Here is a 14,069-nt window from a genome sequence, read left to right as displayed (position 1 = left end):
ATCTATAATAAAATTATGGTCTTGATATCGATAATAATGAAAGTACATTTGTTTGTGTAAAATCATCATTGACTTCCCGTTATTCAGTTGTGCATAATCTTCACAAGTTATTTTTTATTGTTATGCAAGCAAACAATATTCTAACAGTTATCAAGATTAGACATTTCATTTATTTTTATATCGTCGCATTGTATAAATAAACTGGTTATTTTTATCAAGCATTCTATCATATTTATTTATTATTAGTTAGTAAATTATTAAGTTAAACCTTTATTTGTTATTTCTAAGTTTAATGATATTAAGTTTGAGGTTGGGGTCTATTCCATAGTTTATTTAGGCATGTATTTTAATAGTATGTAAAAACAAAAAATCAATTAGATAAATGAATTGGTATGTTCATTTATGTGTTGTTAATATTGATCTGCTATAAAATTTTCAAATTTTTATTCCTTGATTTGGTATTAAATAATACTTTTGTCTTGTAAAAGCCTCCAAAGTGTTTATGAGTCAATGGTGTATCACTTGAAGTTATAAGTACGTATAAAGATTAGTGGTGAGTTACAATCCGTCTACCTAATGTGAAGGATTTCGTATTCGGGGATACCAAGCCAAAGTGATGACAAATATGGAAAAGGCGAACAAATATGTGTGTATGAATACTTGGAGAGTTTTCCCACAACATTCTGAATCAAACATTATTAATCCAATGGTTGTTTAAGATATACTTTATAGCCTTTCTTAGCCCTTTATAAATACATTTCTTGAACTACAAGTCTACAACACAATAACGAGACTTCAACATAAAAAAATAATAATAAACAAACTATTTCGAGCATTTTGAAAGCATTGGCGTGAAGTAAACTCTTGTCACCACGTGTTAAATGTAATTAAACAATCGAATTACAATTAAAACAAGTGCCCTGGTACAAACATTTGCAAACAACTTTTTGTTACCTTTATATTAAATGTCTTTATTCCATTTGTACATATATAAAACTAAACCAAAAAATGTATCATGTAAGTACGACCAGTGATAAATTTACAACATCTTGTAAACATGTAGAACAAATATACATATTTTATTACACAGTCTATGTCGGTAGAAATCATATATTGTTATGCATAATTAAAAATGGATATAAAGTTATCACTTCTCTATAGCACGTAAACATAATTTTTGTATACATTTTATGCTATGAAAAGGTAACAAGTAAATAGTAGGAGGACTAAAATGTTATCTTGTACTCATAAAACAAAGGAATAAAAAATGTGTTTATAATAAATAAATAAATAAAAAGGAAAGATTGAGAAGAAAAAACAGTGGTAAAGAAAAATGAAAGAATTGGCTAAAACGCACCCCGCCTAAATAAATACTGAAAATTCCTTCCGGAAACACAACACTTCCTAGACTATTTTCTTCCCAATATCGAATCAACAAACAATGGTAATTTACATTACATATACGGAAACTCTATATAGATTTTTCTTTCATTGAATAATTATAATAATTTTTATATATTTTTTTGTTGTTAGTTTTCAATTGCAGCTATTAACGACGATAAAGATTCTAAAGATGAATGGGAACCCCCTCTTGCCCCTACCAAAGAAGCTCAGGTTCTAACCCTAATAATTTCCTCTTTCGATTTCATAATTATTAATTAGAAGTATATATACAATTACTTATAGTTATTAGCTTTAATAACTTTCTGTTACATTTTTTAATCATTATAGAGATAGAAAAAAGTCAAAAAACTATATGCGAATACAATTGATAGAGTATATACAAATGATCGTGGAAATGCGAAGCTATGAGCGTGTATATATATATATTTTGTAAACGTTAACCGACTAGTTATGTGATAATAATGTGTTAGGAGTTTCGTCTTTCACAAATATATCAAGAAGGACTATTGAAGTTACAAGCTAAGGAGTATGAAAACGCTCGCGAGCTTTTAGAAAGCGTGTTGAAAGATCCTCTTCTTCCTAACGGCCAGGTCTGTTTTGGTTTTCATAATTGTATTACATTGTTATGATATATTATACGAGAGTTACTTTTTGTGATCGTAATAATGTCACTTTTTGGTAATGTCAGGTTGATGACGGTGGTAGTGATGGTCATTTATTGCAACTCAGGTTAGTTCTCGTATCGAGTTTTGTCGTTCAGTTGTAGTTTATTGGTTTATTGGAGCTAAATGCTTAGTTTTGGAAAATTTATCTGTGAGCCTTGCAATTTATATAGCCTCGATAGCTATGAGTCACATAAAAACTATCACTTTGCAATCCAGTTCCAGAAAATTGACCATTATCGTATCTGACTGTTCCAGGCTTCATAATTTAACTTGTAGGGTTCAAATGTTATATCGATAACATCTTTCAGTCAGAACTGAACCTTTAGTAGTTGAACCATCATTTAGTAATTAGTACATTAAAGCACTTTGGTAAGAAAATTAGTTTTTTTTTTCTATCAAGATACAGAAGACAAGTGTATAATCATTCACAAAATCATTGAATCATCCTTGATTTGAATCAGCAGAGAACGTCTAAGTTACTATGTTTTTATTCATTGAACAGCGTCTTACGAGTATGTATGTGCTTCTTCTCGCAGATTCTTAACGCTGAAGAATCTTGCCACTGTATTTCTTCAACAAGGTCCCACGCACTATGAGAGTGCGTTACAGTGCTACCTTCAAGCTGTAGATATTGATTCTAAAGATTCGGTTGTGTGGAATCAGCTGGGGACGTTGTCTTGCTCAATGGGCTTGTTGACCATCTCTCGCTGGGCATTTGAGCAGGGGCTGTTATGTAGCCCCAACAACTGTAAGTTTCTGAATTTTATGTTTGTTTTTGAATATTACATGTATTATTTATACTCTTTTTTTGGTCGATGCATCCAGGGAATTGTATGGAGAAATTGTTGGAAGTTCTTATTGCTATTGGTGACGAGGTTGCATGTCTTTCGGTTGCTGAGTTAATTCTTAGGCATTGGCCTTCACATTCTCGTGCATTACATGTCAAACAAGTTATTGAAGAGTCTAAACCAATTCCATTTGCTCCAAGAGGTATAGACAAACTGGAGCCACATCATGTCCGGCTGAAATTTCTGGATAAGAGAAAAACCACAAATCATGACCTAGATGAAGGTAGTGCAGCAAAAAGGTTAAATCAGAATATGATGGTGCATCTTCCAGAAGCTTCTTGGACAGCATTAGCCGGTGAGCTCTTGGGGATCTTGACGCCGCTGAATGAATGTGACCCTAAAAAGGGGGCTCAGGAACCGTACAGATCTGCCGACATTAGATTAATTATACATATGCCTTCTAGTTCAGATAGTGTTTCCTATGAAAGGAAACTAAATAATGAGAAGGAAAGTGAGGCTATTGAGCATGCTAACACAGCGACCAATATGTATGAAGAACCACAGTTAGAGAGACGAAGCAGTCGACTTAAGAGTCGGAAACCTGATAAGGAAGAATCTGATTTTACAGTCAATAAAGATGTTAAACTTGTTCCGCAATTTCTGGAACAGTTTATCATGGTCAAATCAGGAATTACAAATTGCTCCGAGGTTATGACAAATATCCAAAATAATGAGTCAATTGACGTAGGTAGGTTTGTGTGTGAAACATCAAATAATCATGGTGCGTATCATTTATGCCACTTGCTCATAAAAGAGATTGCATGCAGAGAAGTTTTGTATCAGGATGCATTTGTAAAGTTTTTAGAGTTAGATATAATGACAAGAAGTCTAAGAGAAACTAGGACCCCTGAATGCAGCCTATTTCTTGCTGAGCTGTCTTATGACTTTGGGATTCAATCAACAGAATCATCAACATTGACGGATTTGATGTCAAATGCATCTTATCATCTTTGTAAAGTCATCGAATCTGTAGCTTTAGATTACCCAACTGATGCCTCTTCCATTGGTTCCATGTTAGACAGTAAACGAGCCTTTTGGGTCCGGTTTTACTGGCTAAGTGGAAAATTGTCAATTTTTAATGACGACAAGGAAAAGGCTCGGAAGGAGTTTGGTGTTTCATTGGCACTATTCACAGTCAAGGAACAGGGTTTGAACGGCCTTGGTTTCATTCGTCTGCCACACTTGAAAGTAATGAAGGAGCTGACTGTTGAATCGGTCCTGTATGAAATTAACCTATTAGAGATTGATTTTTTGATGAAAAATACCTTAAGTGGCATGATTGAGAAAGAAATGCACTCAGAATGCATTGACTTGCTTGCTCCTCTTCTGTTTTGCATGAAAGATGATGACGTTGCTGTTTCATCTAATCTTTATAAAATTAATGAGGGTGTTACTTCAGCTGAATTATCTGCACTGAATATTCTAATCAAAGCATGTGAAAGATCAAAACCAGTGGATGCCAATGTTTATATTAGATGCCACAGACAGAAACTCCGACTTCTCATGGCTGCAACCGGCGTGGAAGAGTGTTTTGGTTCCAAGAAATCATCCGATATATCCAATTCCGACAGTCGAGCAGCTTCTGAATTTGGATTAAGTGAAAACTCGAGCACAGGGTTGCATCCTCTTTTATCTGAAGAAGTGAAGGCAATTTCTCAATGTACTCTTCAGCTGAAGAACTCAGTCGGTCCTTGTGGAAGTACTGTGAGTTGAATGTTTTTTTCTTTACAATTTCATATACTAGGGGATTTCACTTGGAAAAGAAAATGTTCCATACTAATGGATTCGGGTCCATAACCATGGGTTCCAATGCATGAGATATTGTAGCACTTGCCAACGAGGCCCTATCAATTAGTATTACACAGAAGAAATCATTTATAGATACTAATACATTTAGATCAAAATCAATATTTATAAACAAACACGTAAAAGAAAACATGTTGGTTATTATGTTAGCACAAACCCACTGTTTAAAGAAGGTTGCATAGGAATTCAAAACTAGTTAACCTGAATTTTGTGCACAGTAATTAGGATTTATGCATAGTGTTAAGGAAAAATACTGTTTTTTGACTTGTTGAAACCTGTTGAGTCAAGCTTACCAGCAAAACCTCTTTAAAGGCTTGTAAGTTTTGTTCTCATGTACATATGATGTTGCTCACAGAATGGGTCTGTTGTTCCTCTGAGAATCGTTGGTGATATGCAGTCTTTGCTGTTAGCAGTAATGAACCATATAACTAGCATATGCTTCTCTAAGAAATCATTAGGAGATGACGATCTGGATGATAGCGAAAGAAAGCAAAAGTGCTGTTTTGTAGATGCAGCGATTGCATTTTTCAGACTTCAACATTTCAATCCAGATATTTCTGTTAAAACTCAAGTATGTAGCACATCTCTTAATCCTGAGGAAGTAGATAATCTTATTTATTTTCTAGCTTGACATATGCTTTTGGCAGATTGAATTGATAATTGCAATCCACGACATGCTTGCGGAATATGGAATCTGCTGTTCTAGTGGTGATGGAGAAGAAGAAGGAACCTTTCTTAAACTTGCCATCAAGCATCTTTTGTATTTAGATATGAAGATTAAGTCAACTATAAACACACAATCTGATGACCAAGTTTCCCAAGAACGTTTTACTAAAACATCTGGGAGTGATCTAAATCAATCAGAATTCGGTAAACATGATGAGCCAATAGATGCAAGTGACATGGGTCATAGCTCAAATGGTATGTTATCTGAAGGAGAAGAGACAAACATACAATTTCTTGAATCTGGAAAACAACTAACTGAAGAGGAAAAAGAGGATCTTGAGATTGAAATAGATTCTGCTTTAGATCAATGTTTTTTTTGTTTGTATGGCTTACATCTTAGATCTGATTCATCATATGAAGATGATCTAGTCATGCACAAAAATACAAGTCGTGGAGATTATCAAACAAAGGAACAATGTGCAGATGTTTTCCAGTATATTCTCCCATATGCTAAGGCTTCATCGGTGAGTTGTTCATAATCATGTTGCATATTTAAGTTCATACAACCTTTTTGTACAATTCATTGTGTTTTAGCATCTAAAGGTTATTGCAATACTATATTCAGAAAACGGGATTGGTTAAGCTGCGAAGAGTGTTAAGAGCCATACGCAAACATTTTCCGCAACCACCCGATAATGTGGTGGATGGAAATGCAATAGATAAATTCATTGATGACCCGGGTTTATGTGAAGATAAGCTGTCAGAAGAGGCCGGATCTGATGGATTTCGGGATTCCATCATGAAGTTTATCTATCAAGAGGGTTCAGTTGTTGAGCAGCAGCCAACAACTGTAGAGAGGTATATAGTTTTAGTACAATGTTCATTACTCTTGACAAAAAGTTTGTTATATCATGCTATCCTTCTTTTGTAGTTCTGAACCATATATGGATGTATATCGCAACTTGTACTATCTCCTAGCACAGACGGAGGAAATGAGTGCAACCGACAAGTGGGCAGGTTTTGTGCTCACTAAAGAAGGCGAAGAGTTTGTACAACAAACTGCAAAACTCTTTAAATATGATTTACTGTTTAACCCTCTGCGTTTTGAGAGCTGGCAACGCCTTGCTACCATTTATGATGAGGTAAGATTCTTATTATATCATGTTCTGACCAATATTTTCTTTGATGTGTATAACATAATTGGTAGACAGAATTTATAAAATTGTAGAGGAATTTATTGAAATTTGTTTGCAGGAAGTGGACTTGTTGCTGAATGATGGCAGTAAGCAGATTAATGTTACAGGCTGGAGGAAGAATACAACTTTTGCTCAGAGAGTTGATACAAGTCGAAGGAGGAGTAGGAGGTGTTTCTTGATGACTTTGGCTTTGGCAAAAACAGCTAACCAGCAGGTTTTCTTTTATGATATATTATTATTAATTATGACTTTCCGAAGCTGCGTTAATTTAACTTTGAGCGGTTAATAAAATGTGATTAAGGAGACATGATAGATGTCAAATGATTTCAGGGGGAGATTCATGATTTATTGGCACTGGTGTATTATGATGGCCTTCAGAATGTGGTGCCCATATATGATCAGAGATTGAATTTGCCTGTAAAAGATGCTGAGTGGACAATGTTCTGTCAGAATTCAATGAAGCATTTTGAGAAGGCCTTTGCTCAGAAGTATTGCTGTTTTCAATAAAAGTTTTTAACTCTGGTTTTCTTATTCATCTCCTGATTGACATTTTTGGTTAACAGGGAAGACTGGTCTTATGTGTATTACTTGGGAAAACTTGGTGAAAAGCTTAAACACTCACGTGAGACATCATTTGCTTACTATGACAAGGCGATTGCTTTGAATCCATCAGCTGTAGATCCGTTCTATAGAATGCATGCTTCAAGATTGAAGTTACTCTGGTCTTGTGGGCGACATGATACGGGAGCCTTAAAGGTTTTATTATCCATATTCCAATCATTCCTCTTCACAATTGCTTTTTTACAAAATCCTAAACCAGTGGGACTTTGCTGTTTCTATATCAGGTTGCTGCAATGTATTCTCTTAGCCAATCAACGAAGGATACTGTTATGGATATTCTTGATAAAAGCAATCTTTATAACCCAAACATCATAACAGATGATCGGAACATAAACCACTCACAGAGTGATTTAGGAGATGCATGGCATATGCTTTACAATGATTGTATTTCCGCACTGCAAAGTTGTGTGGAAGGGGACCTCAAACATTTTCACAAAGCTCGTTATATGCTTGCTCAAGGGCTATACAGAAAGGGTGAGAGTGGGGATTTAGAGAAGGCGAAGGATGAACTTTCATTTTGCTTTAAGTCATCCCGGTCTTCTTTCACTATTAACATGTGGGAGATTGATAGTACGGTTAAAAAGGGAAGGTAAAATTACTGATCTTTAGTTGCATCCAGAATTTTTATAAAAGTCAACTGGTATAGTAGAGGGCAACCATGCAATTAGAAATTTCTGGTCTGCGGTCTGCTTATAAGGATGAGTTATTGGTTGATATTTTAATGTTTGAACACTATAACTACTAGCGAATTTACCCGGGTTCAACCCGGACATTTTAGTTAAAATTATAAAACTAAAAAATATGCAAGTAATTTTTGGAGATAGTCAATTGAATAACACAATATTTATATATTGATAAAGTACCTATTGCATTAACAAAACATAAAAGGATATTATATACTATAGAAAATAATTTTTTTTGTTTGTAAATAAAAGATTAATAACTTTAAATAAGCATTAAGTGGCCTATTTTTAATTTAAAATAGTGTAAATTATTTATGACATCATAATTAAAATAAAAAAACTTTTAAGTAAACTTGTAGACTTGCCACATCACATTTTTTCTAAAAATACTTTTAAAAGACAATTGTCTTTTATTTATTATAGAGATTCGTACATTTCACTCTTTTTTATTAGTTTTACAGTAATCCGAAATCTTATTTCAAGTTTCCAACGTAATCTTGAGAACTAGTCCTAACCTAGATACATCTATCATAAATGTTTCTTTTGGATTTCAGGCGCAAAACACCTGCCATGGCTGGCAATAGAAAATCCCTTGAAGTTAATTTAGCAGAAAGTTCTCGTAAATTTATAACTTGCATTAGGAAGTATCTTTTATTCTATATGAAGCTTTTGGAAGAAACGGGCGATGTATCAACCCTTGAGCGAGCTTATATTTCTATCCGGGCAGATAAACGGGTATGCTCAATTACTTATTTAGCATTGACTTACATGAAGCAATTTGATAATAACATTGCAAAAGTTATGTTTAAAATGTCATGGGTGAAATATTAGTAGTGGAAGCAGTAAGTTTCATTTTTACTCTCAGTTGAATATCTATTACCCAAAGAAAGCTCTCCGGTAGGATTTACTGAAACTAGAAATGGTATATACGTAAAACTGACATTAAATTTTGGGGTGGTGGTGGCCAAATATGTTTTAGCACATTCCTTTATTATTACCCTAACTTAATGACCTTTATTCATTGAAATGATGACAAACAGTTACTGATTTTATTTATATTATCACGTAAAATGATATCTGCTTGATAATGTTGAATGCATGCAGTTCTCTCTGTGCCTTGAAGATCTTGTTCCTACAGCTCTTGGGAGGTACATCAAGGCCCTAGTGTCTTCCATCAATCAAATCGAGGTTGACACAAGTACCGATAACATTGCTTTGGAGCTTCTTCTAGAAAAAATGTTCTCTTTGTACATGGAACAAATGAATTTGTGGTCAGATATCTGCAATTTGCCTGAGATCAAGTGTCCGGAGTTATCTGAAAGCAGCTTATTTGGGTAACGTGCTCTAGTAGCTTTCAGCTAATTTTTATAAATGCTCTTTGCTTATACATAATGCTAAATATGGAACAATGGTAAGCTCAGGGGGGCGACAATGGGAGAAAATAGGTACTTTTTTGGTATGGTAGAGATGGTTGGATCGACCCGAAACACTTTTAGTCCAAACCTTCTAATCTTTTCATAACTAGTTAGTGTGTCGAATACGATTAAATTAAGTTACTTTAATGATAATCTAAATTGCTGCATAAATCGGTGTATGTAGTTTATCTACTAAAATCGCAATGTAGGAGAGACTTGACTCATTTCCATCTAAACCAATTTTTCTTTTATCATTTTTTATGAGTTGGAGATTAAACATAACCCGAGTTGACCCAGTCATCAATAAATGGGTCATAACCACCTCTACATGATACACCCGAAGCACTTTTTGTCCAAACCTTCTAATCTTTTCATAACTAGTTAGTGTGTCGAATACGATTACTTAAATTATGTTACTTTAATGATAATCTAAATTGCTGCATAAATCGGTGTATGTAGTTTATCTACTAAAATTGCAATGTGGGAGAGACTTGACCCATTTCCATCTAAACCAATTTTTCTTTTATCGTTTTTTACGAGTTGGAGATAAAACATAACCCGAGTTGACCCAATCATCAATAAATGGGTCATAACCATCTCTACATGATCCACATTTTATTAATTCTTGCAGGTATCTTTTCAAGTATATCCAAATGTTAGAGGCGAATCGTAGGTTAGAAGCTCTTGAGGGTATAAACGAGAAGATGAGGAAACGCTTGAAGAACCCCAAGTTGTCAAATAGCAACTGTGCTAAAGTTCACAAGCATATTTCTATGGCTTGGTTCCGATGTCTCGTGATCAACTTGGCTTCATTAACACCACTTGATTCCCGACTTTCACCAGAAGCCCCATTGTTAGAGGGGCGTTCGGAAAACAACCAAGTACTTTGTATTAATCTACATACAGAAGAATTTTGGCAATCATCATTTGAGGATGCGAGCCATTTGAAAGTTATGGAAACGAAATGGAACTCATTGCTGTCAAAGATTAAGGATGTTGTAATCAGGAGAACACCAGAAGAAAATTTGGAAGCTGCCACTATGCTGCTTAGATCCTCTTATAATTTCTTCAAGGATTCATCTTGTGTATCACTCCCATCTTGCTTACATCTATATGTTGTGCCGTGCCAGTTATCAACAGATGGACATATTCAGTCAAATGTGCATTCAGTAGACATTCTTGAGACAAATACTTCAAAGAAGCTTCTGTTATGGGCTTACACATTGTTGCATGGACGCTGCATCACAAATGTATCTGTGGTTATTAAGTACTGTGAAGAGAATGCAAAGGTATGATCTTTAGTCATAATGCATAATTTAAGAAAAATTTTAGATGCCCGGTAGAATTTAGCATTTGAAAAGACGGGGGGAAATATATGATAGTATTCAGCAGCCATTTTCCCGCTCAATCATTTTCTACACACCGAGTTTGGCACTACAGTGATGGTTAACATTAATGTTTTTCCCTGCAGTCGAAAGTGAAGAAGGGTAGTGGAAGTTCATCTACTCCTCCCACCATGCATGCTGTTATACCTTGTCAGACAGGTTCCTTCTATCTCTCTAATACCGTGTATGTGTGTGTTTCCCAGAGTCCAACTATCTTTTTTCTAGGGTACAACCTCGATAATGCATTATTTTGCTTTTTATTGAGTTACAGCCAAATGTACTTGTGAATTCACATATGCATGTTCTTCTACTTTGTCACTATTGGGTTACATTTCAGATATTTTTTAGTGCTAAAAACACTTCTGCTAAATCATGCCCCTAACCAAATTTTTGCATTTATTATGGGATTCTTGAAATATTTTTTTGGGTTCAGCCTTTATTGGTCTACAGTACAGAAGGTGTCGATTTTGACTCATTTACTTATGAACAGGTTGCTTCATGTTATGTTTTATCTCTAGCCGGTCAAACGTTAAAATGAAAATTTAACAAAAAAAAGAGTTCAGATCGGCCGAACGGGTTAAAAGTCGCCAAAAGTTTGTATATGATGCGTAGAGTTCCCTAATTGTGCTATTAGATAAGACAGTTATATATAGAAAAAAAGTAGAAGTATACAAACAAAAGTGTTTTGGCAACGAAGTCATCGGCCTCTATTCCCAACTCACCCGGCCTGTCTGTTTTGCCACATTTATTCTACATTACCTTTGTCTCGGTACAAGTCTAAACTCTAAGCATATGTGTCAGGTGTAGGTAAGGATGTGGTTGGCATTTCCACTGGAAAGGAGACTACTCCATCGACTAGTCCAATTAATTTGGACCCTACTTTAACCAAATCTAAATATTCAGAAAATTTGGCTTCCAAGCCTGACATAAAAACCAAGTGTGACGGGGGACTTGCTTCTTTGCAAGGACCAGAGACGGTGACCCCTGCTACATCAGTTGCTTGCAAGCCAAATGAGGATTCTGCTGGTGAAGATCGCAAAATTCTATCAGTAGTTCCACCTTTGCTTCATTGTAACACCGGTGATTCAGCAATAAACAGTTTAGATGAGACACAAGCAGCTGAGGGAGCAGATTGTACAAAAGTTGATGTGTGTGCAAGTAACAAAGAGAATTAATTGCATTTTTCTGTATCATTTGTTGTATGAGAATTGAGAAGTATACGCTTAGAAGAAAAGAGTGATAGGGTGTTAGAAAAATGTATATTTACATAGCAGTGTGTTCTTTGAATGCTAGGAAGCAAACGTCTGGTCTGATTTTGGTTCAAGTAAAACAGGTTGTTTTGTTACATTTTCAGTATAGAATGAAATCATTTTCATTTGTAACAAGAATCTTACTTGCTCAATCATTTTTGTTATTCATGAGAGTAACAAATTTAGTCTTATTCCTAAACATCGGTAATTATTCCATTCTATTATAGCATTATGTTTTAACTTATGGGATACAGTGTTGATAAATCAAACAATAATTGGGACATCGCATTGGACAAGCTGATACCAAGCTTACATACAAACAGCCATGGCCATTGTTATGATATTATTTAATGGTTCAATCATACACAAAAAATGAGTGGTTCTAGTGGAGGCGTGGAGCTGTGTAAAATCTTGGCATACGGTTGGGGTTCCCGATTTGAAGGTAAAATCTTGGCATGTGCAATACGGACGATCGTACAAGGTCACCAATTTTGAGGGGCTCTCGAATTTAAGAACCGTTTGTTATATACTCTAAGCTATTTATTTTTATTCTGTAGTTTATTAGTTTAAAAAAACCTCAAATTAAGTAATGATACACCGTAATTTCATATGAGACACTGTAGATTCACAATTACCAGGCTTGATGGGTCTACACATCCGGATACATGCGGTAGAAGTTAATAATTGGCAAATGTATATGTGACATTCGAACCACAAGTTCATCACCACCATGGCACTCTATAGTCGAGTATGCATATTTAAATGGACTTGTGTTGTATTCATTGGTGCTTGCATCAAATCTATATCTCTACTCTCTAATAAAATAAATTTTATTTCTGTCTTTGAAATACCTTATTTGCCTACTTTTTTGTTTTTTTTCCTTTACGTAACTACCCAAAACTTTTATTTTAATAATTAATACTTTAAGCCCTTATCTTCTAAAAATATTTACTATTGCAATTACATCAACCTACACCACTTGACACCGCCACCACCACCAATAGTACCATCATTGACACCATTAGATCGTCTTCCCCACTACCATCGCCGCATTGCGCGGTACCATGCTTGTTTACATTAACATCAATAAAACGAAACATTGAACGATAAGACCAATTTAACTTTTGCTTAGGACATTATATAATGCTTGTAATTAAACTCATAAGTTAAAGAACTTAATCATGATAGTTATTTGTATACTCCAAATCTGCATAATATCTATATCTATACTGCATGATGTACTATACATCAATGCATACAAATTTCTTTTTCCTCCACAAATCATTTTTTTCCTTTAAATTCTTTCAAAATCTTTTATCTCAAAAACCGTACATCGATAAATTATAAAAACTATATGAGTGTTCTTAAAATTTCATGTTCTTTCATTAGAGATGTCATTCGATATACTTTCGACGAATTTTTAAATCCGAGGATAGAGCCCGTTCGGCTGCTATGACACTCTATGACATATCACCTCTTATGACCTATCACACTTTATTACCTATCACCCTCATCATTTTATTAAATGTGGTTATGACTTATGAGAACAGATTTGAATACATACATCTTAGCAATAGATTTGAATACTTGATTTTATGAAGAATTCTTCGACTATTTTTTCAACTTTCAATATAATCACCGACTCACCGTCTACATTTAGCGTACATGTTGAATATCAATAAACCCCTCTATAAAGCATATGAGTTCGGTTTTTAAGTTTAAACTTTTACGTATAAGGAAATTACCATACTACATTCCTAACCCTCTACCTTTCATATTCATATATATTATTTCAGTATTTATTCCATGTACACATCGTCCTTAAAGGCTAGAGTGCATTCTCGAGTTTTTTTTCAAAGGATAGGAAAAGAAAGGATTGGAAAACTTCTCTATTTTGCATTCTTGAGTTTTTTTTTTTAAAAGAAAGGAAAGGGGAAGAAAAGAAAACATGGATGTTTTTGAAGTAAAAACTTTCCTCCCATTTTGGGAGGATTTGGATGGAAAACTTTTAAGTTATGTGTATAATTACTAATTTATCCCTATTAATTAATAACAACTTTATATGAAAAAAGACATAATTGTAAAATTATTACTTTTTCCTTTTTCTTTTCTTTTCTTTCTATCTCAAGA

General features: G+C 34.4%; 1 protein-coding gene across 1 annotated transcript; it reads left to right on the top strand.

The window, feature by feature from the left end:
• Positions 1 to 1,334: 1,334 nt before the first annotated feature.
• Positions 1,335 to 12,074, top strand: LOC122599714 (calcineurin-binding protein 1). Its single transcript, XM_043772267.1, has 19 exons — positions 1,335 to 1,444; positions 1,534 to 1,614; positions 1,875 to 1,994; positions 2,093 to 2,133; positions 2,606 to 2,817; positions 2,895 to 4,621; positions 5,079 to 5,294; positions 5,371 to 5,913; positions 6,015 to 6,247; positions 6,321 to 6,531; positions 6,644 to 6,799; positions 6,916 to 7,073; positions 7,149 to 7,341; positions 7,431 to 7,795; positions 8,444 to 8,624; positions 8,994 to 9,223; positions 9,936 to 10,593; positions 10,776 to 10,848; positions 11,491 to 12,074. The coding sequence occupies exons 1-19, from the start codon at positions 1,442 to 1,444 to the stop codon at positions 11,862 to 11,864; spliced, it is 5,775 nt and encodes a 1,924-aa protein (XP_043628202.1). The 5' UTR covers positions 1,335 to 1,441; the 3' UTR covers positions 11,865 to 12,074.
• The last annotated feature ends 1,995 nt before the right edge of the window (positions 12,075 to 14,069 follow it).

The sequence above is a fragment of the Erigeron canadensis genome, chromosome 5 (genome assembly GCF_010389155.1).
Source record: "Erigeron canadensis isolate Cc75 chromosome 5, C_canadensis_v1, whole genome shotgun sequence".
NCBI lineage: Eukaryota > Viridiplantae > Streptophyta > Magnoliopsida > Asterales > Asteraceae > Erigeron > Erigeron canadensis.
The sequence above is the reverse complement of the archived record's forward strand: the minus strand, read 5'-3'. Positions and strand labels throughout refer to the sequence as shown.

What these genes read in the sequence shown, in the direction of transcription:
- LOC122599714 (XM_043772267.1), top strand. An exon ending in CATATGCTAAGGCTTCATCG is followed by an intron (nt 5,914 to 6,014) that starts GTGAGTTGTTCA and finishes TACTATATTCAG; the next exon opens with AAAACGGGATTGGTTAAGCT. An exon ending in ACTGTGAAGAGAATGCAAAG is followed by an intron (nt 10,594 to 10,775) that starts GTATGATCTTTA and finishes TTTTCCCTGCAG; the next exon opens with TCGAAAGTGAAGAAGGGTAG.